Source organism: Tursiops truncatus, chromosome 11 (genome assembly GCF_011762595.2).
Source record: "Tursiops truncatus isolate mTurTru1 chromosome 11, mTurTru1.mat.Y, whole genome shotgun sequence".
In the NCBI taxonomy this organism is placed as follows: domain Eukaryota; kingdom Metazoa; phylum Chordata; class Mammalia; order Artiodactyla; family Delphinidae; genus Tursiops; species Tursiops truncatus.
In genome coordinates, this window is record NC_047044.1 from 81057040 (window position 1) to 81080731 (window position 23692).

The 23692-nt window shown below is 40.1% G+C and overlaps 1 protein-coding gene across 4 annotated transcripts in view; it reads left to right on the top strand.

Annotated features, from left to right (window-relative positions):
* ITPR2 (inositol 1,4,5-trisphosphate receptor type 2) overlaps window positions 1-23692 on the top strand; it is a 533856-nt gene that overhangs the window by 295420 nt on the left and 214744 nt on the right. For all 4 annotated transcript variants that reach the window (XR_012324486.1, XM_019936326.3, XM_033866983.2 and 1 more), the window contains 2 exons: window positions 4500-4642; window positions 18174-18282. Coding sequence is in view for 3 of the 4 variants with exons in the window: in XM_019936326.3 (XP_019791885.2) it covers window positions 4500-4642; window positions 18174-18282 (252 nt within the window). In the remaining variant the exon portion in view is untranslated. The remainder of the gene's footprint in view (window positions 1-4499; window positions 4643-18173; window positions 18283-23692) is intronic.

Below are 23692 nucleotides of genomic sequence, written 5' to 3' on the forward strand. Positions count from 1 at the left end.
AGGGTTAGGGCTTTATCATATGAGTTTTGAGAGGGACACAATTCAGCCCATAACAGATATCTTTCCTCTCACATAATTAGTGGAAGATTTCATGAGATGATCTGGGGTATGGCTTGAGGAAAGTTCTTGGCGTGAAGAATGGTCAAGACATGAACTGGAATAAATATTGTAAGAGGTAATGAGTAGATTAAATGGTGAAGGTTCAGAGTTTTGATAGATGAGCATTATACGTGATTATAAAGACGAGTTAGGGACTTCCCTGGTGGTCCAGTGGTTAAGATTCCGTGCTTCCACTGCAGGGGCCACAGGGGCGCAGGTTTGATTCCTGGTCGGGGAACTAAGATCCTGCATGCCACGTGGCAAAGCCGAAGGGAAAAAAAAAACAAAAAACAAGTTAGACTCAGTCTGAAAACTTGAAGGTTATAAGTCATTAAATGTTTTGAGGAAAATGTCATTATAAATGAGTAAGCAGTTATTGGTTTGCAGGATAGAAATATCAGGAAGAGACTAGAGGAAGGCAGATTAATAAGAAATTACTAAACATATCAGCCAGGTGGTGGTATCAATGAAATGAAAAAGTAGGTGTTATATACAATAATGAAGGCAGGGTGAACAGACCTGGTGGTTTTTGGATGGAGACAGAGAGGGGACATGAGGGGTGTTTAAGAGGCACTGATGATTGGAGACTAGGTGATGTTATAGACTCTTCATTGTAAGAGGGAAGGAGAGGATCCGGTAAAAGATGTTGGCTATGATCATTGAACATACAGTGAATTAGGTTTATAGGCTACTGAATGTATTGGAAGGTAAGTCTATATTTGGAGATAATAGTTGGAGTGAGGATAGTGGTTGGTATTGCTGAAGTAGAGAGTATAGTGATAGGAAAAACAAAGAACATTTTGTGAGTGGCCGGAAGTGGCAGAATGGCCAAATAAATGAGGAAAAAAAGACACCGTCAGAAAGGAGGGAAGTCAGGTTCATGAGAGCCAGAGGCGTAGACATTTCAGGGGAGAAATAAAGAGGGCGTGCTTTAAACTTCTTTTAGCACAGTCATTGGCATTCACTGGATAAATATATATTTGATGAAAACTCCGTTCCAGCCACTGTGTTAAGTACTGGAGATAGAACCATGAGGTCTGTGCCCTCATAGAAAATGCATTCTGATGCATTAAGTAAGTGATATGATGTTACAGAATTAAAACTGCTGTGAATAAAATAAATCAGTATAACAATATGATGGAGAATTGCTGGGAGAGTGATCCTGCAGGGAGGGAGCTCCTCTCTATTAAGGAGACAGTGAGTTGAGACCCAAATAATGAAGAGGAATAATCTGTTCAAAGATAGGAGGATAGAGAGCTTTATGGGGAGGGAAGAGTAAATGCAGAGATGTTAAGGCAGGAACGAGGATGTGGGTTTGAAGAACCAAGAGAAGCCCATTGGGGCAGGAGTGAGCAAAGGAAGAGAATATTATGAAATAAGGAGCCAATTCATGTAGAGACTTCCATGGTAAAGCATTTGGATTTATTCTAAATGTGATGGAAAATCATTAGAGATTTTTAGCAGACTATAGGCATGACTTGGTTTACCTTTTAAAAAACACTGTGGATCTTGAATGGTGAATGGATTGTAGGGTCCAGACATGGAAGCAGTGAGTCTAGTTAGGTAGTTATTGTATTAATTCAGGCAAAAGGTGTTGGTGGCTTGGCTTAAGGGGATAGCAGCAGCAATGAAGATAAGTAGATGAACTTTGGATATAGTTGGTCCCCTAGGGCCAGTGGGACTTGGTGGATGGATGGATGAGATGTGGGATGTTGGAAAGAGAAATCAAGGATGAGCCTGGGTATGATATGATTGGATCATTTCCTAGGATAGGGAAGAATGGGAGAGTTGGAATCAGGCGTTCTGTATGGAGAATTTTAAGTGTTGGATGTCTATGTCAGTATCTCTGTGAGTGTGTCAAATAGGCTGCTGGATATATGAGTCTGAAGTGGTTTGGAAAGATGTCCATACAGGAAATATAGATGTGGGGATTTTCAGCATACGTATGATATTAAAACCATGGAATTGCGTGAGATTCCTCGCAAGAAAATGTAGATATAGAAGAAAAAGGACCAGGAGCTACCAGGAGCTGGTAAAGGAGTGGTCAGGACATAGGTGGAAAATAAGATGAGTGCGATGTTACAGAAGCCAAGCGCAGAAAGTGTTTGACAGAGTAGGGCCAAGTGTGTAAAATGCTTAGCAGTGGTTGAGTGACATGAGGTCAGAAAAGGAACCACTAGGTCTGGCAACAGGGTGATGATTGCAGCTAACTGGTACTCAATAATTACTAACATTTATTCAGGAATACTAAGTGGTCAATACGTGTTAGAGCCTGTTTTTTTTTAACCATTAAAAAAAAATTGAAGTATAGTTAATTTACAATGTTGTGTTAGCTTCAGGTGTTCAACAATGATTCTTTTTCAGATTCTTTTCCATTATAGGTTATTACAACACATCGTAGAGGCTGTTTTATGTATTTACTTTTAATCCCATGTAACTGCTAGTATCATTATCCTGGGTTTTCACGTGGAGAAATAATGAATCAGAGATCACATAGTTGGCCCATGATCAAAATGGGAGATAAAGACAGAATTCACATCATAGAAGCCTGGGCACAATTTGTTTAGTAAATGAAAGGAAGAAGAGAGGTAATCTGAAAGATAGGTATGTGTTAGTGATGTTTTATTAAATATGGCCACATTGGATAAGCATATTCTTTTCCCACCTTTGTATAATATCTGTTTCCCATTTATGTGATTTCCTCTCTAGTAGTCTCTCCTAGCTGTCATGAGGAATTTCTCAGAAAGCTTATTTAGAGTAATTGAAGTAGAAATGATCACTTTTGCTACAAAGAGAGGAAAGAGTTAAACAAGTTAACCCCTGAGATCTAGCCATAAGAAATCAAGAGACTACCAGGAAGAAAATAACATAAAAACACATGTTGTCAGACTTCCCTGGTGGCACAGTGGTTAAGACTCTGTGCTCCCAATGCAGGGGGCCTGGGTTCAATACCTGCTCAGGGAACTAGATCCCACGTGCATGCCGAAACTAAGAGTTCGCATGCCACAACTAAGGAGCCCGCCTGCCTCAACTAAGGAGCCCGCCTGCTGCAACTAAGACCTGGTGCAACCAATTAAAAAAAAAAAAAAGCGTGTTGCCATAGCTGAGAGTAACAATAAGCAATCGGCAGTCAGTCTTCTGCTTAACAAAATATGCCACAGGTATGGGTGAATAAAGTATTGCTTTATGTGAGTTTTTTTGGTTTATTTTCTAACTTAGTTATCTTAAAAACAAAGGGGATGCTTTAATCATTAAAGAATGATCAGTAAATTATTGCTTATAGTCCGTTTGAGAAACATGTCAGATGCTTTCAGCTATAATTAACACAATATTCAGCTAAAAGTGGCTTAAACAATAAAAAATATATCTTTTGCATAGCAAGGAATCTGGATTTGGGGCTCTTCCTGAGGTGTTTAGTTCAGTTGCTTGATAGGTCCAGGCCTTAACACCATTGGTCTGTTGCCTTTCAGCATAAGGCTGGTCTCCAAAGGTCATAAGAGGGCTGCCTCGTATTTTGGATTTTCACACTCTCGAGCTGTCTTGAGATAGCTACTATCTCAAGTATACTGCAGTATCAAGTATACTGTAGACACTACTATCATAGGTAGTTCCTAAAGAATCTGCCCGGTCCTCCCCCTATACACAGCCCCGCACTCAGCAGACTTCACCAGATGTCTTATTGGCCAGGACTATGTCACATAATCATTCCTAATCAATTACTGGCAGGGGAAATGGAATGACCATGACTGGCTTAAACTAATCAATCTTGTCTTTAGGCTGAGGGAGCTCATCTCCTTGAGAATGTTGTTACCTGACTGAGAAATAACATGGAGATTCTGTTAGCAAGGAAGAGGATGAGGAAAGGCTATTGGCAGGTGACCAATAGTGTCTATCAAAAAATATAATTTGAAATACTATTAAGTGCCATTGAACCCTTGTACAGTACTACTGCTGGTTCAGATAATACGTCAAGGAATTTTCCCGTTGGAAGAAATGGTTAGTTCCGGATGACCAATGACATATATGAAGTCTTTTTTAGCTGTTTGCTGAGCATACCCCAATTTGATGAATACCTGCATCGTCTCTATTGCAATCTTAAACACTGCAGTGCTTGTAACAGTGGCTTTACTGACTTATCATCTTGTCTGTATATCCTTAGAAATCATATAGCTACCCACCCTCCCTTATAGTATAAATGAAAAAGGAGACTCAAACAGTTTTCATACGGAAAACCAGCCTATACTTAAAGCACAGACATTTGGTATCGTGGGAAGTAGGGTGCCTCTTCTCTGAAATTCCCACATCTCATTCCTGGTTAGTATTCTTAAGGTTGTCCTGTCTTCAAAGGATGAAATCCGAGTTAGGTCTTTACATGGTCTCTCTTGTGCTTTATTCCTTAGGATGTAGTGGCGTCCTTGGAGCAACAGTTCAGCCCGATGATGCAGGCTGAATTCTCTGTGTTGGTTGATGTGCTGTACAGTCCAGAGCTACTGTTTCCTGAGGGGAGCGATGCAAGAATAAGATGCGGTGCTTTTATGTCCAAGTAAGTGCGTACAGCCTGAGACGCTGCAGGTGCTGCTCCGCTGAGCTGGCCTCTGACGTCCCTGCTTTTTACTCTGCTGATCCCTAATGACAGTTCGCAGAGCATGTAAAAGGTCTAAAATCCGTGTTAAAATATACCTCCAAAAAATTAGTCTGTTTCAACAGAAATTCTGTTTTGGTGACGTTCAACTTACATTTATTAATATTTGCTGAAAATGAAATGTCATTATTGGGCACAAAATACCACGTAAAAGAGTATCTTGGTTCTGATTCCTTTCTATAACTCTATGGTATGAAGTTTTAAAAGATTCCTGTTTAAAGTCACTGATTTTCATTAACAGAGAGAGGAAGGAAAGTGTAGTAGCATTTATTGAGGCCTTCCTATGTGCACTGTTATCCTGTGTGTGTTATCTAATCTGCACAAGTGCTCTGCGAGGTTGAGCCTCATTTTAGAGATGAGAAAGCTGGGGCCCAGGCATGCTTCGGGGAAGAGCTGTTAAGTCTCCACCCAGCACCTCCCATGATGCCTTGATGATCCTCATCTGTAGCTTTCTCATTTACGTATTTCTCTCAGCATTTCTGTGGTATTGTCAGGTCTATTAGAGTAGATGTGTTAATCGTGGCATATTTTCATTTTAATGGTAAAGGAACAATTCTTAAGGAAATAAAAGCAGTTGTGAGAAAAAGTGTAAGTAGCTCCAGAAAGAAAAGACAGACCTTAATGTTGAGGACCCTTGGCTGAGTGATTTGCGCAAGTAATTACACGTAGACTCAAGATGGCCAGTCAGAGGTGCTCGGTCACCTTGGGGAGAGTATCTGGATGGAGAGTCAGAAGAGGCTTCCAACCCTCTTGACCATTATCCATCACAGCCTGTTCCTGTGCGGTTGAGGATACAACTGAAATGGTCTCAAAACCTCCTCTGTTGACATACTGAGGGCGAAACTGAAGGTTGTGGAGACACAAGAAGTATGTTCTTTCTTTTACCAGTTACAGCTGGGATTTGGGGAGAGAAAACAAGATATGGGGTGCAAAGAACTGACTGCAGGGGTCATGTTGAAGAATAGGTGGGTTTCTGTATTATGGCCAGAATCACGGATTCTTGGCTTTTGATTGCTATGTCTTAAGGGGCCTGGGAAGAATGGGTTTGTCTGGACATTGGCCAGACTTCTAATAAGAATTTTTAAATGAAGAGGTCCAGAGTGTCTGCAAAACTGATGATGGTGGAAGCCATTGGGAAAAAAAATTAAGTAGAGATATTGCCTAGTATAAAAATAGGGTCTTTGACAAATACACTTAACCTCCCGTGAATAGGTATCAGTGTATAGAATATAGGTTAAAAAGTGGGTAATAAGCCTGAGAATTTTAACTCCAGTATATTCATATGATACTATAGCTATATCCCAGAGACTTGATAGTTTAGACAAGTGATTGGCAAACTCTGGCTCACAGGTCATTGATCATTTTTGCAAAGAAAGTTTTGTTGAAACACAGCCACACACATTTATTTACATATTGTCATCTATGGCAGCTTTCATACTGTTGTAGAAGAACCCACTACTTGCCTAGTCTGCATGGCCTACAGAGCCTAAACTATTAATATTTACTGTTTGGCCCTTTAGAACAAGAGTTTGCTGATTGAGTGTCAAGAATTAGAGTGTCAATACAGTAGCTGCTAACTGTCCATGGCTACTTAAATGAACGTTTAAATTAATTAAATAAAAGTAAAATATTTAGTTCCTCAGTTACATTTGCCACATTTTAAGTACTTAATGGCCATATGTAGCTAGTGGCCAACAACTAAGGCAGCACAGATACAGGATACTTTAATTATCACAGAAAAAGTTCTGTTGGACAGCACTGGTCTAGAACTTAAAGGTATAGGTCTATAAGAAGGTAATATAAAGTAACTCAGAATATCAAGAAAATATTGACCTGTGCTGAAGATGAAGCAAATCTGTTGCAATATTAGGTAAATTCAAAGGACAGAAGCAGAGTGATATGATAATGGGAATATATCACAGGTCCTACACCCAGGTGGAGGAAGAGGGTGTCACACACAGGGTAGTGGTTAGAGAAAAGCTTTTTGTTCTGTTGTATGTGTGTGATTGTAGTATGGCCAGAGGCTCAGGGATATCTGTTTACTTACTCCTTCCTTAATTCTGGGAAGAACCAAGAGTTTTATTTGCAAAGATATCTATTAAAATTAGAGTCCATCGAAGGGAAGATGGCGGAAGAGTAAGACGCGGAGATCACCTTCCTCTCCACAGATACACCAGAAATACATCTACACGTGGAACAACTCCTGCAGAACACCTACTGAAGGCTGGCAGAAGACCTCAGACCTCCCAAAAGGCAAGAAACTCCCCACGTACCTGGGTAGGGCAAAAGGAAAAAAGAATAAACAGAGACAAAAGAATAGGGACGGCACCTGCACCAGTGGGAGGGAGCTGTGAAGGAGGAAAAGTTTCCACACACTAGGAAGCCCCTTCGCGGGCGGAGACTGCGGGAGGCGGAGGGGGGAGCTTCGAAGCCGCGGAGGAGTGCACAGCAACGGGTGCGGAGGGCAAAGCGGGGAGATTCCCGCACAGAGGATCGGTGCCGACCGGCACTCACCAGCCCGAGAGGCTTGTCTGCTCACCCGCCGGGACGGGCGGGGCTGCGAGCTGAGGCTCTGAGGCTAGGGTTTCGGTTTCGGACGGAGCGCAGGGAGAGGACTGGGGTTGGCGGCTTGAACATAGCCTGAAGGGGTTAGTGCACCACAGCTAGCCGGGAGGGAGTCCGGGGAAAAGCCTGCACCTGCCGAAGAGGCAAGAGACTTTTTCTTCCCTCTTTGTTTCCTGGTGCGTGAGGAGAGGGGTTTAAGAACGCTGCTTAAAGGAACTCCAGAGAAGGGCGCGAGCCGCGGCTAAAAGCGCGAACCCCAGTGACGGGCGCGAGCCGCGGCTGAAAGCGCGGACCCCAGAGAAGGGCGCGAGCTGCGGCTAAAAGCGCGAACCCCAGTGACGGGCGCGAGCCGCGGCTGAAAGCGCGGACCCCAGAGACGGGCGCGAGCCGCGGCTGAAAGCGCGGACCCCAGAGACGGGCGCGAGCCGCGGCTGAAAGCGCGGACCCCAGAGACGGGCGCGAGCCGCGGCTGAAAGCGCGGACCCCAGAGACGGGCGCGAGCCGCGGCTGAGGGCGCGGACCCCAGAGACGGGCGCGAGCCGCGGCTGAGGGCGCGGACCCCAGAGACGGGCGCGAGCCGCGGCTGAGGGCGCTGACTCCAGAGACGGGCGCAAGCCGCGGCTGGAGGCGCGGACCCCAAGGCGGGCGGGAGACGTTGGGGCTGCTGCTGCCGCCACCAAGGGGCCTGTGTGCGAGCGCAGGTCGCTCTCCACTCCCCTCTTCCGCGGAGCCTGTGCAGCCCGCCACTGCCGGGTTCCCGGGATCCGGGGACGACTTCCCCGGGAGAGCGCACGGCGGGCCTCGGGCTGGTGCAGAGTCACGCCGGACTTTGCCGCCGCAGGCCCGCCCCGCATTCCGTGCCCCTCCCTCCCCGCCGCCGGCCTCCGTACGCCAGAACCCCCGAATCAGCGGCTCCTTTAACCCCGTCCTGTCTGAGCAAAAAACAGACGCCCTCCAGCGACCTACACGCAGAGGCAGGGCCAAATCCAAAGCTGAGCCCCTGGGAGCTGTGAGAACAAAGAAGAGAAAGGGAAATCTCTCCCAGCAGCCTCAGAAGCAGCGGATTAAAGCTCCACAATCAACTTGATGTACCCTGCATCTGTGGAATACATGAATAGACAGCCAATCATCCCAAATTAAGGAGGTGGACTTTGGGAGCAAGATCTATGATTTTTCTCCCTATTCCTCTTTTTGTGAATGTGTATGTGTATGCTTCTGTGTGAGATCTTGTCTGTATAGTCTTGTTTCCACCATTTGTCCTAGGTTCTATCCGTCCATGGTTTTTTCTTAAAATTTTTTTTCTTAATAATCAATTTTAATTTTAAGAACGTTATTATACTTTACCTTCGTCCTTTCTTTCTTTCTTTCTTTCCTTCCTTCCTTCCCTCCTTTAGACAACGAATCATCCCAAATTGAGGAGGTGGTCTCTGACAGCAAGATTTATGATTTTTCCCCCTTTACCTCTTTTTGTGAGGGTGTATGTGTACGCTTCTGTGTAAGACTTTGTCTGTATAGCTTTGCTTCCAACATTTGTCCTAAGGTTCTATCCGTCCCCTTTTTTTTTTCTAATTAAGAATTTTTTAATTCAATAACTTTATTATACTCTATTTTATTTTTACTGTATCTTCTTTCTGTTTTCCCTTCTTACCCTCCTTCCTTCCTTCCTCCCTCCCTCCTTTCGTTCCTTCTTGCCTTCTTTCCTTCCTTGCTTCTTTCTTTCTTCCTTCCTTCCTTCCTTCCCTCCTTCCTTCCCTCCTTTAGACAACGAATCATCCCAAATTGAGGAGGTGGTCTCTGACAGCAAGATTTATGATTTTTCCCCCTTTACCTCTTTTTGTGAGGGTGTATGTGTACGCTTCTGTGTAAGACTTTGTCTGTACAGCTTTGCTTCCAACATTTGTCCTAAGGTTCTATCCGTCCCCTTTTTTTTTTCTAATTAAGAATTTTTTAATTCAATAACTTTATTATACTCTATTTTATTTTTACTGTATCTTCTTTCTGTTTTCCCTTCTTACCCTCCTTCCTTCCTTCCTCCCTCCCTCCTTTCGTTCCTTCTTGCCTTCTTTCCTTCCTTGCTTCTTTCTTTCTTCCTTCCTTCCTTCCTTCCCTCCTTCCTTCCCTCCTTTAGACAACGAATCATCCCAAATTGAGGAGGTGGTCTCTGACAGCAAGATTTATGATTTTTCCCCCTTTACCTCTTTTTGTGAGGGTGTATGTGTACGCTTCTGTGTAAGACTTTGTCTGTACAGCTTTGCTTCCAACATTTGTCCTAAGGTTCTATCCGTCCTTTTTTTTTTTTTCTAATTAAGAATTTTTTAATTCAATAACTTTATTATACTTTATTTTATTTTTACTGTATCTTCTTTCTTTTTGTTTTTCCTTCTTTCCCTCCTTCCTTCCTCCCTCCCTCCCTCCCTCCTTTCGTTCCTTCTTGCCTTCTTTCCTTCTTTGCTTCTTTCTTTCTTTCTTCCTTCCTTCCTTCCTTCCTTCCTTCCCTCCTTCCTTCCCTCCTTTCCTTCTTTCTTTCCTCATACGTCTACTAATTCCCTCTACTTTTTCTCCCTCTTATTCTGAGCCGTGTGGATGAAAGGCTCTTGGAGCTCCAGCCAGGAGGCAGGGCTCTGCCTCTGAGGTAGGAGAGCCAACTTCAAGACACTGGTTCACAAGAGACCTCCCAGCTCCAGATAATATCAAACGGCGAAAATCTCCCAGAGACCTCCATCTTAACACCAGCACCCAGCTTCACTCAACGACCAGCAAGCCACAGTGCTGGACAACCTGTGCCAAACAACTAGCAAAACAGGAACACAACCCCACCCATTAGCAGAGAGGCTGCCTAAAACCATAATAAGGCCACAGACACCCCAAAACACACCACCAGACGTGAACCTGCCCACTAGAGAGACAAGATCCAGCCTCTTCCACCACAACACAGGCACTAGTCCCCTCCACCAGGAAGCCTACACAACCCACTGAACCAACCTTAGCCACTGGAGACAGACATCAAAAACAGGAGGAACTACGAACCTGCAGCCTGCAAAAAGGAGACCCCAAACACAGTAAGATAAGCAAAATGAGAAAACAGAAAAACACACAGCAGATAAAGGAGCAAGATAAAAATGCACCAGACCTAACAAATGAAGAGGAAATAGGCAGTCTACCTGAAAAAGAATTCAGAATAATGATAGTAAGGTTGATCCGAAATCTTGGAGATAGAATGGACAATAGAATGGACAAAATGCAAGAATCAGTTAACAAGGACCTAGAAGAACTAAAGATGAAACAAGCAACGATGAACAACACAATAAATGAAATTAAAAATACTCTAGATGGGATCAATAGCAGAATAACTGAGGCAGAAGAACGGATAAGTGACCTGGAAGATAAAATAGTGGAAATAACTACTGCAGAGCAGAATAAAGAAAAAAGAATGAAAAGAACTGAGGACAGTCTCAGAGACCTCTGGGACAACATTAAACGCACCAACATTCGAATTATAGGGGTTCCAGAAGAAGAAGAGAAAAAGAAAGGGACTGAGAAAATATTTGAAGAGATTATAGTTGAAAACTTCCCTAATATGGGAAAGGAAATAGTTAATCAAGTCCAGGAAGCACAGAGAGTCCCATACAGGATAAATACAAGGAGAAATACGCCAAGACACATATTAATCAAACTGTCAAAAATTAAATACAAAGAAAGCATATTAAAAGCAGCAAGGGAAAAACAACAAATAACACATAAGGGAATCCCCATAAGGTTAACAGCTGATCTTTCAGCAGAAACCCTACAAGCCAGAAGGGAGTGGCAGGACATACTGAAAGTGATGAAGGAGAAAAACCTGCAACCAAGACTACTCTACCCAGCAAGGATCTCATTCAGATTTGATGGAGAAATAAAAACCTTTACAGACAAGCAAAAGCTGAGAGAGTTCAGCACCACCAAACCAGCTTTACAACAAATGCTAAAGGATCTTCTCTAGGCAAGAAACACAAGAGAAGGAAAAGACCTATAATAACGAACCCAAAACAATATAGAAAATGGGAATAGGAACATACATATCGATAATTACCTTAAATGTAAATGGACTAAATGCTCCCACCAAAAGATACAGATTAGCTGAATGGATACAAAAACAAGACCCTTACATATGCTGTCTACAAGAGACCCACTTCAGACCTAGAGACACATACAGACTAAAAGTAAGGGGATGGAAAAAGATATTCCATGCAAATGGAAACCAAAAGAAAGCTGGAGTAGCAATTCTCATATCAGACAAAATAGACTTTAAAATAAGGACTATTAAAAGAGACAAAGAAGGACACTACATAATGATCAAGGGATCGATCCAAGAAGAAGATATAACAATTGTAAATATTTATGCACCCAACATAGGAGCACCTCAATACATAAGGCAAATACTAACAGCCATAAAAGGGGAAATTGACAGTAACACATTCATAGTAGGGGACTTAAACACCCCACTTTCACCCATGGACAGATCATCCAAAATGAAAATAAATAAGGAAACACAAGCTTTAAATGATACATTAAACAAGATGGACTTAATTGATATTTATAGGACACTCCATCCAAAAACAACAGAATACACATTTTTCTCAAGTGCTCACGGAACATTCTCCAGGATAGATCATATCTTGGGTCACAAATCAAGCCTTGGCAAATTTAAGAAAATTGAAATTGTATCAAGTATCTTTTCTGACCACAACGCCATGAGACTAGATATCAATTACAGGAAAAGATCTGTAAAAAATACAAACACATGGAGGCTAAACAATACACTACTTAATAATGAAGTGATCACTGAAGAAATCAAAGAGGAAATCAAAAAATACCTAGAAACAAATGACAATGGAGACACAACGACCCAAAACCTGTGGGATGCAGCAAAAGCAGTTCTAAGGGGGAAGTTTATAGCAATACAAGCCCACCTTAAGAAGCAGGAAACATCTAGAATAAACAACCTAACCTTGCACCTCAAGCAATTAGAGAAAGAAGAACAAAAAAACCCCAAAGCTAGCAGAAGGAAAGAAATCATAAAAATCAGATCAGAAATAAATGAAAAAGAAATGAAGGAAACAATAGCAAAGATCAATGAAACTAAAAGCTGGTTCTTTGAGAAGATAAACAAAATAGATAAACCACTAGCCAGACTTATCAAGAAAAAAAGGGAGAAGACTCAAATCAATAGAATTAGAAATGAAAAAGGAGAGGTAACAACTGACACTGCAGAAATAAAAGACATCATGAGAGATTACTACAAGCAACTCTATGCCAATAAAATGGACAATCTGGAAGAAATGGACAAATTCTTAGAAATGCACAACCTGCCAAGACTGAATCAGGAAGAAATAGAAAATATGAACAGACCAATCACAAGCACTGAAATTGAAACTGTGATTAAAAATCTTCCAACAAAGAAAAGCCCAGGACCAGATGGCTTCACAGGCGAATTCTATCAAACATTTAGAGAAGAGCTAACACCTATCCTTCTCAAACTCTTCCAAAATATAGCAGAGGGAGGAACACTCCCAAACTCATTCTACGAGGCCACCATCACCTTGATACCAAAACCAGGCAAGGATGTCACAAAGAAAGAAAACTACAGACCAATATCACTGATGAACATAGATGCAAAAATCCTCAACAAAATACTAGCAAACAGAATCCAACAGCACATTAAAAGGATCATACACCATGATCAGGTGGGGTTTGTTCCAGGAATGCAAGGATTCTTCAATATACGCAAATCTATCAATGTGATAAACCATATTAACAAACTGAAGGAGAAAAACCATATGATCATCTCAATAGATGCAGAGAAAGCTTTTGACAAAATTCAACACCCATTTATGATAAAAACCCTGCAGAAAGTAGGCATAGAGGGAACTTTCCTCAACATAATAAAGGCCATATACGACAAGCCCACAGCAAACATCATCCTCAATGGTGAAAAACTGAAAGCATTTCCACTAAGATCAGGAACAAGACAAGGGTGCCCACTCTCACCACTCTTATTCAACATAGTTTTGGAAGTTTTAGCCACAGCAATCAGAGAAGAGAAGGAAATAAAAGGAATCCAAATCGGAAAAGAAGAAGTAAAGCTGTCACTGTTTGCAGATGACATGATCCTATACATAGAGAATCCTAAAGATGCTACCAGAAAACTACTAGAGCTAATCAATGAATTTGGTAAAGTAGCAGGATACAAAATTAATGCACAGAAATCTCTGGCATTCCTATATACTAATGATGAAAAATCTGAAAGTGAAATCAAGAAAACACTCCCATTTACCATTGCAACAAAAAGAATAAAATATCTAGGAATAAACCTACCTAAGGAGACAAAAGACCTGTATGCAGAAAACTATAAGACACTGATGAAAGAAATTAAAGATGATACAAATAGATGGAGACATATACCATGTTCTTGGATTGGAAGAATCAACATTGTGAAAATGACTCTACTACCCAAAGCAATCTATAGATTCAATGCAATCCCTATCAAACTACCACTGGCATTTTTCACAGAACTAGAACAAAAAATTTCGCAATTTGTATGGAAACACAAAAGACCCCGAATAGCCAAAGCAATCTTGAGAACAAAAAAAGGAACTGGAGGAATCAGGCTCCCTGACTTCAGACTATACTACAAAGCTACAGTTATCAAGACAGTATGGTACTGGCACAAAAACAGAAAGATAGATCAATGGAACAGGATAGAAAGCCCAGAGATAAACCCATGCACATATGGACACCTTATCTTTGATAAAGGTGGCAGGAATGTACAGTGGAAAAAGGACAGCCTCTTCAATAAATGGTGCTGGGAAAACTGGACAGGTACATGTAAAAGAATGAAATTAGAACACTCCCTAACACCATACACAAAAATAAGCTCAAAATGGATTAAAGACCTAAATATAAGGCCAGAAACTATCAAACTATTAGAGGAAAACATAGGCAGAACACTCTATGACATAAATCACAGCAAGATTCTTTCTGACCCACCCCCTAGAGTAATGGAAATAAAAACAAAAATAAACAAATGGGACCTAATGAAACTTCAAAGCTTTTGCACAGCAAAGGAAACCATAAACAAGACCAAAAGACAACCCTCAGAATGGGAGAAAATATTTGCAAATGAAGCAACCGACAAAGGATTAATCTCCAAAATTTACAAGCAGCTCATGCAGCTCAACAACAAAAAAACAAACAACCCAATCCAAAAATGGGCGGAAGACCTAAATAGACATTTCTCCAAAGAAGATATACAGACTGCCAACAAACACATGAAAGAATGCTCAACATCATTAATCATTAGAGAAATGCAAATCAAAACTACAATGAGATATCATCTCACACCAGTCAGAATGGCCATCATCAAAAAATCTAGAAACAATAAATGCTGGAGAGGGTGTGGAGAAAAGGGAACCCTCTTGCACTGCTGGTGGGAATGTGAATTGGTTCAGCCACTATGGAGAACAGTATGGAGGTTCCTTAAAAAACTAAAAATAGAACTACCATATGACCCAGCAATCCCACTACTGGGCATATACCCTGAGAAAACCGAAATTCAAAAAGAGTCATGTACCAAAATGTTCATCGCAGCTCTATTTACAATAGCCCGGAGATGGAAACAACCTAAGTGCCCATCATCGGATGAATGGATAAAGAAGATGTGGCACATATATACAATGGAATATTACTCAGCCATAAAAAGAAACGAAATTGAGCTATTTGTAATGAGGTGGATAGACCTAGAGTCTGTCATACACAGTGAAGTAAGTCAGAAAGAAAAAGACAAATACAGTATGCTAACACATATATATGGAATTTAAGAAAAAAAAAAAATGTCATGAAGAACCTAGGGGTAAGGCAGGAATAAAGACGCAGACCTCCTAGAGAACGGACTGAGGTTATGGGGAGGGGGAAGGGTGAGCTGTGACGGGGCGAGAGAGAGTCATGGACATATACACACTAACAAAGGTAGTAAGGTAGATAGCTAGTGGGAAGCAGCCGCATGGCACGGGGATATTGGCTCGGTGCTCTGTGACAGCCTGGAGGGGTGGGATAGGGAGGGTGGGAGGGAGGGAGACGCAAGAGGGAAGAGATATGGGAACATATGTATATGTATAACTGATTCACTTTGTTATAAAGCAGAAACTAACACACCATTGTAAAGTAATTATACCCCAATAAAGATGTTAAAAAATAAAAAAAAAAAAAAAAAAAAAAAAAAAAAAAAAAAAAAAAAAAAAAAAAAAAAAAAAAAAAAAAAAAAAATTAGAGTCCAACTTCATTAATTGCTGTAGACCTTAAGTGGGCCTCCTGACTTCCTCAAATGAATTTAATTCCTGGAACTTGCTGAGTCAGATGTGTCTGCAGGAGAATGCAAGGGCTAAACCCCAGGAAAGGACCAGATTTCACATAGAGTAAGAGAGAAGAGAAGAGGTCATTGTGGGTGTTAGCTTTTATGGTGGCTGCTCATAGTTCATTCATATCAGCACTCACTCCTCTCTTATGAAGGAAGAAGCTTTGTTTCCCAAACTGTGGTATGTGACTTGTGGAGAAGAGGCAACTGTTAATTTTAAAAAATGAATTAGGAAAGAATACAGAATATCAGAGTGCATCTTATAGAGTAAAGATAACTTTTGCATTAGTTTTACAAATACACTCACAGACATGTATTTGCATGGTGGGGTTCATAGAAAAAAGTATTTGAAAGTCACCTGATCTAACTCAACCAAACATTATATGATAGACGAATACCTGTATAAATCCCGAGCAAGTGTTCATTCATTCCCACTGATATTTTCAGATGGTTAGTGAATTAAATATTTTATCTAAAGAAAAGTTAAAAAAATGGAAATAGCCTAAGAGAGAAAAAAAATCAAAAGAAATGTACAGTGTCCATCAAATGATTTTCATATCTTTAAAGACTATATCATGTGGGAAAAAAAAGACTAAATAGCTGAGGTTTTAGAGAGGCAGGTTTTTTTTTTTCATGTCAGGAGAACTTTAGAACAATTATTGTGCCTGACCACATGGACATATAGCACCCTGCCCAGATGGAACATGTCTAAATGGAAATCACTATTCCTTCACAGTGTGAAATAGGTGTCATTTAAAAGTATCATATTCCATCTACTGACCCAACTCACCCATTTCAGGCATCTGTGATCTCCCTTCCCTCTCTTCTTCCACTTTCTGTATGTCGTCGTTTGCCAGGTCTTGGCTATTTTGTTTCAATATTGCTTTTGGTATCCTTACCCCATCACATGCCCTGTTCATCTCTTGCTTGTTCTCACTCTTCTGTGCCCTTGTTCCCACCTCCATCTGACGTATCTTTGTCACAGGCAGGCAGGGCCATACAAGTCCTTTAACACAGTGGTTCCCCATTTTCTACAGCGTAAATTCCAGACTCTTTAGCACGATATTCCCAGATCCTTCTTTTCAGGCTGCACCTCTTACACTCTCCTCTTCCATGTCTTTAAGTGTCAGCTGGCAGTTGGAGTACTTATTCCCTGGACGTGCCATCAGCTTTCTGCATCTGCCCTTTGTTCATTTCCTTTGCGAGGATGCCTTTTCTCTGCACCCTTCCCTGCCAGGTGAAATCTGTATAGTTAAGTGTTACCTTGTCACCGAAACCTTCTCTCATCAGCCCTAAGCAGCTCCCCCAACAGAATATAATTGTTTCTTTGTCCAGTTTATGGCATTTGCCACTGCCTCTGCTATAGCACTTACGGTGTCACATAAGAGGCAGCTGTGTACAACCTAGCGTGTGTCAGGACTCTTCATCAGTGAACTGTCCTGTCTCCACAAAGTGGTGCTTCAGAATTTTGGCTCTGAAGTCAGATGGTCCTGGGGTCTATTTCCAGATCCCACCACTGAACAACTGTGTAACCAGAGGCAAGTTACTTTCTCTCTTTGGGGCTCTGTTTTCTCATGAGCAAAATTAGCCTGATAATAGAAACTATTACATTAGCTTGCTGTGAGGATGAATGGAGAAAATCCAGGGGAGGTCCTCATACTTCACCCTGAGAGCTGATAAGCACTCCTGGACATTATCTAGCGAAAGCTCACTTTTCCTCAGGGCTCTGTCCCTCAGGACTCCTGTTATGTCACTGAAATCAGATCATTCCGTTATATTCTACATCGTTTTGTTTTTCTAGGAGGACACATCTCACAGGGTCATTTTGCGAACCAGCTTTTTAACAACATGAGCTATATGTGCTAAGCTGTAAATTCGGATTCTGAACGTCTTACTTGATTCTGAATTTTTGGAGAGTTATAGAACTGTGATCTGCAAACTTTTCTCTTGACAGAGCACCAGTGCAGACGTCACCACTGTAAAATTAATTAGAGTCTTTGCCTAAATTATAGCAAACATAGTAAATGGGTAGACTGTGTTGATGTTCCTTTTTTTTTTTTTATTCGAATCACAAAAACTGCCTGTTTTTACCAAGCCCTAGCAGTGAAACATAGCAATTATTATTAATGGAAACTGGAAAGCAGCCCATTAATGCTAAGGTTCCAAAGTTGTGTACTGCTGCTCTACTATACAGTTAATGTGATATAGTACATAGAAAATAATATAGTATGACATAATATAATAAAATGTAATATACTGCAGATATTCATGTGCACTGGGATAAACTGACTGTAAAACAAAGGTTTTATAATACAAAGCTTATAAGCTGAAGTATAATTTTAAAACTTCGACAACATGTATCTGGTTTGCTTTATACTCTCAAATAATAGTGTGATTTTTTTTCCTCTAGCATATGATGTTAGTATATAGCTTGAAGAGAAACCACTGTCCTATTAAAGTTTAATGTTTTCTTTTAAGGTTGATCAATCACACAAAGAAACTGATGGAGAAAGAAGAAAAATTGTGCATTAAAATTCTTCAAACTTTACGAGAAATGCTAGAGAAAAAAGACAGCTTTGTGGAAGAGGTATTTAAAATTTTTTCTTAGTATTTGAAAATAAAATAGAATTTCTAGAATATTATAATGAATGAATTACAATAGGCTATTATATAATTCCTTGCATTACGTATTAATGGTGTCGTGTACTTAGATGAATTAGATAATTTGAGTTTTTATGCTGTTCAACTCTCATGTCTGCTTTGATTTGAGAAGGGACTAAGATTAGAATGGCCCAAGTATTTGGTTTATTTTTTATCATATTTTATCTTGATTATGTATATTTTTCTCATATAACATCAACAGACCAAGTAAATTTTTTTAACAATGAGCAACTGAGATGCGTTATTAAGATTCTGTATAAAGTTCTGCTGCGTATTGAAATGGTCTCTGCATTTTGGAATATGTTGATTTTTCATTGTAAATATATGTTCATGTCATTTTCTATAATATTATGCCAAGTATTATAAAATAATACTTTTTAAAATAAATGCAACTGTAAGTTTCTATTCTTAACTGTATTAATGTAAGTATTGCACAGATGACTTTTCAGGGAATATCAACTTATAGATAATAATTGTCAGTCTGTTATTAAAAATGACAGCTCAGTTGCTCATTAAGAGATAGCTAGCAGCATGTTTAATACCCAAGATGATACACTTAAATATAAAATATATATCTAGTGTAGGTTTTTTTAGCTAGCTACCTTTACCCTTTACTTTTATGCTAGGTATCAAACATAATTTGTACCATGCTCCTTAATAATTTTTTGGTCTGTTTCTGTAAATACTAATCATCTGCTGTGTTTAAAATTGGAAGGATTTTATTTTTATTTATTCATTTATGTATATGCTATCTAATTCCAAAAAGATTGTAGTGGTAGGGTTTTTTTTTTAAAAAGTATTCTTGTAGAAAAGAAATACAGTGCAATCTTGGATATTAATAGAAGGGGCATAGCTTTAAAATACAGCATCTGAATCAGATGTTTCTTCAGTAATCAAAATGACTTAAGCTTTGTGTTAGTTCATTTAATCTATATTTGAGAAACATCAAAATACAGGTGAGGTGGTCAGTGCAGTTTTAGCAAATGTTTCTGTGGCATAGGACTCAAGAAATATGCTTATAAGTTTGAGTATATGGCATCCTTTAAAAAAATGGTACATAGAGTTCCTTGGGACTTCTTGTTGTTTTTCTTTGGTTCCTCAAAATATTGCTGTAGATTGTTTGATTTTTGGCTGACGTACTAGATCCTAAAGGTAGAAAAATGGGATCATATGAATTTTTGACAGAAGAGTGAGGTTTATGATAAGTAACTTGTGCTTATCAGGAGATACATAATAAGCCTTCCAATTTTATGTAATAGATTATTATTGAATTTCTCTAAAGGAAAATAGGGAAGAAATCAAGTAACATTTTACTCTGACTAGTCAAGAGTATTTCAGCAAATCTCCCAAACCACCCTAAAATAAATCATGCTGGCAACTGTTTCTCCTTTCCATTCCCAGGGCTGTCACTAGTTCAGGCTTTCATTTCCTCTTGTCTAGAAAACTCCAATAGCCCAGCTCCCTGAGACCTCCTGAAGGGAGGCAGGGCTGCTGTTTTCATAACTCCAAGGACACCATTCCCATCACGCATAATATGCATGGCACTCTTGGGACACGGTCCTCAGGGAAAGGGTCAGACGAGAAGGGCTATTGGGGCTCAGTCACTCAGCTCACACACACTGTGAGCAACTATTGAGTGCCGGTTCTTGTGCCTGGGCACTGGGGAGAAGGTGGCGAACGGCACGGCTTGCTAAGGGCCACCACGGGGTACATTTCACATGCTAGTGGACTCCGGTCACAATCTGCAGAGATCACGAGAGCCTTTCAGGAACCTTCAGGGGCTCTGCACTGCCTTGGTGTTCCAGGCTCTCCATGGTGCCCCCTATGCTTCCCCCCACCCTTCCTCATCCATTAGCCTCGCAAAATCTGTGCCACTCAGTGTGCCTGCAGTGCCCCTCAGGCTTTCCTTGCACTGAGGCTTGCTACGTCCGGAATCAGGATTGTTAAAGTCCAAACAAGCCTCAGTATCCCTAGTGTTATCTTTGTGAAGGAGCTAATGAGGAGCACTTATCAATTGTTTTTGCCACAGGTGACTACTTTCTCCATAGAATTAGCAAAATACTTTGTACCTCTCTTTTAAGACACTGCATCTTTAGTTCAAGTTCCTTGTTTTATAGATGATGTCACTGAGACCAGAGAGGTTATGTGATTTGCTCAAGGTCACATGGTAGTGTCAGAACCAGGGCTTAAATTGGAACTCCTTCCTCTCTGCCTAATCTTATTTATTAGATCACAGCCAACTTTTACAAATGGTGTATATCACTATTAAGAAAGGTTAATATATTTTGTCCAGCATGTTTAGAGGTCCAGATTTTAAGTCATAGGCAGGCGGAACATAGCAGAATATAATATCCAAAATAGATAAAGGTTTAGAAAACCTCTAAGAAAATATTAAAGAATATGGAAGTGTAGTCATTAACTTAGAAAGAAAAACCTGAAAGAGACTTATATGTATCATTTCTTAATTTCCATGTTTACTAAAGACAGAGTAAGAAAAAAATTTTTAGCTGAAAGAATTCTACATCTTAGACAACTTTTTCATTCTAAATGTTTTAGAATGAGAAGCATTTCTACTAGTGGAAGGAGAAGACGTTTTTCCCCCCAAGAAATTTTTTAAAAAAGCATATTAGATCCAGAATGATTCAAATACCTATGCTGGGAAAGAGACAGGCCTGGATGATCTCTACATGTTGTCAGTTGGCCCGTCTTACACAGCTGGTGTTCCGTTATCCGTGCCAGTGGAGGGGATCTAAAGGACTCGCCAGTCTGGGGGGAATGGGTTTGGGAAACAGATTCAGAAACTGGTCAAAGCTATTATTTTACAACTTATTGTGTATTCTCAGAAAAAAATTGTGAATATCAGTCCTGGGATAACAGGTGGTTGTGCTTTCATGATCATATTAGTTTCCTATTTATCAGAAAGTTAGTGGTTTACAACCCACATGTTTATTATCTTATGGCTTTGGAGGTTGAAGTTTAAAATCAAGGTGTCGATTGCGTTCTTTCTGGAGACTCTAGGAGAAAATTCGTTTCTTTGCCTTTTTTAGCTTCTAGAGGCCTCCTGTGCTCCTTGGCTCATGGCTTCTCCCTCCATCTTCAAAACCAGCAGCAGTAGTATCTTCAACTCCCCCTCTCCCCGCGCTCTCTCTCTCTCTCTCTCTCTCTCTCACACACACACACACACACACACAGAGTCTCCATTGTCACATCCCCTTCTCTTACTCTGACCCTCCTGGCTCCCTCTTACGAGGACACTTGTGATTACATAGGAACCACCTAGATAATTCAGTATAATCTCCCCATCGAAAGATCCTTAACTAAATCACATCTGCAAAGTTCACTTGCTGTGTAAGGTAACATTCTCAGGTTCTGGTTGGTTAGGGCATAGACATCTTTGGGGAGGGCCATTATCCAGCCTATCACAATGATCCTTTTACTGACACTGAGAAATGGCATGTAGAGTGTAGATGGAGAGCTTGCCTGTGGCTGATTAAAATGTAGGGCAGTTTACATGTGAATGAATATGACAAAAAATGCTTTGAATGTATAGCACTTTGCTGTTTTCAAAGTATTTTAAAATATTTTGCTACCTTTCAACAGTTCTAGGAAGTATATAGAGCAGGCAGTGTTATCTCCAGGTTTGTAATGTGGAGGGACTCAGGAGAACTGAATTGCATTGTTACATACATTACCTAATACTTGGTTGTCTAACGCTTAATCGACTGGATTTCTTCTGTCTGTGTATCGAAGCATTCCCAAGAGATATCTCAGAATTAAAACAGAAAACTCACACCAGGGTTTTTCACACAAGCTATCCAAATACTACATTTGAGACCTCACTTATTTAAATTTAAAATCTTACCTTAAAAGAAAATCTCCATTTTCATTTTTGTTTATTTGGTCTCTGATACTGGAAGTTGTGTGTGTGTGTATGTGTGTGTTTCTGTGTATAGCTGGTGCAAATTTAAAAATAGAGCAATGAAGCAAGTTTGCTTCATGGTTGAAACAGATATCCTTAAAGCAATTTGCGACTTTGAGACCGAGTTTTCTGATTTTATTAGCCTTCTATGTATGATATATTAAGGAAAATCATTACATAACTACGTTTTATCTGGTATTTAGTCTACCTTAAAAACATTTACAATTTGTAATCCCTTTGATTACAATTCCTAAATTAATTTTACTTAATATTCTTCCTTGCTTTCGTGTTCCTTTGCACCAAAAGGATGAGAGAGAAGATGTGGGTGGCAATATCTTGAAGATTGCTAAGAGTAGTATAAGTAAATGAAAATTGAATTTTCTATTAGGCATGTCTGTGTGAAATCCAGCGATCACCTCTGTACCGTTTGTTATAAGTTAACAGTACTTATTTTTATTGAAGGTTAAAACATAAAAATTGTATACTGAAAGTCCCGAAGGGGGAAAGTTAGCTAAGTTTTATAAAAATTTTATAAAGTTTTGTTTGTTTAGGCGATTCTGGTAGAAAAGCAAAAAGTTACAAAGGATATATATAACTCTACCTTGGACGCTCAGTGTTCCTTTGGGATGGGTTCTGTTTGACAGGCTCCTTTAAGGTAACAACAGCAGGCATGTTTATTTGCATTTTAAAAAATATGTATGTTGGAAAATGTGGGCGGGGAAAGAGAAGAGAAGGAATGTTTTCAAAATGGCTTTAAGGCAGTATGATTTCTAATGTTCTCCATCCTCAACGCCATGCTGTTTTACTCGTATTTCTGTGACTCTCTACCACAAAATAGAAAGACCTGTTAGCATGTGTGTGCTGCTCAACAGTGTGGCTTAATTATAGCATCACACCTTAGGTTTGTGTACTTCGAGGTATTTTAGGTCCAGGTCTGAGTAAGGGTTCACCTGAGGTGGTCAGGAGATAGAAGGAGCTGGGTGGATTGGATAGAGGTGGGCTGGTGGAAGGTGGAGCAGGAAATAGGAAGGACTTGGTTCAATGGATTGGTTTGGTTTTAAGGATTTTTTTTGGGGGGGGGGTCAATTTTCTTCACCTTACACTCTTCAGTATGTAATTCTATTAAGATTTATAGAGCATTACAAACTATTCCCTCTCATAAAAAGGGAGAAACATATAAATCATAAATAGTAAAGATGTCTATAAGATATGATTCTGAATATATAAAATTCGTAGTTTCTGTACTGTAGTATTAGAAAAGATAATGAGTACTGAAAATATTCCCTGGTAGCCTGTGGAACTGGTGATTTACGGTCTCTTTCCTTACATTGCAGTCAAAGAAGTTGACCTATTTAGAATGCCAATCATAATTTCCCCTGTGAATATATTCCTGTCTACTCGTAAGTTACACTGACAA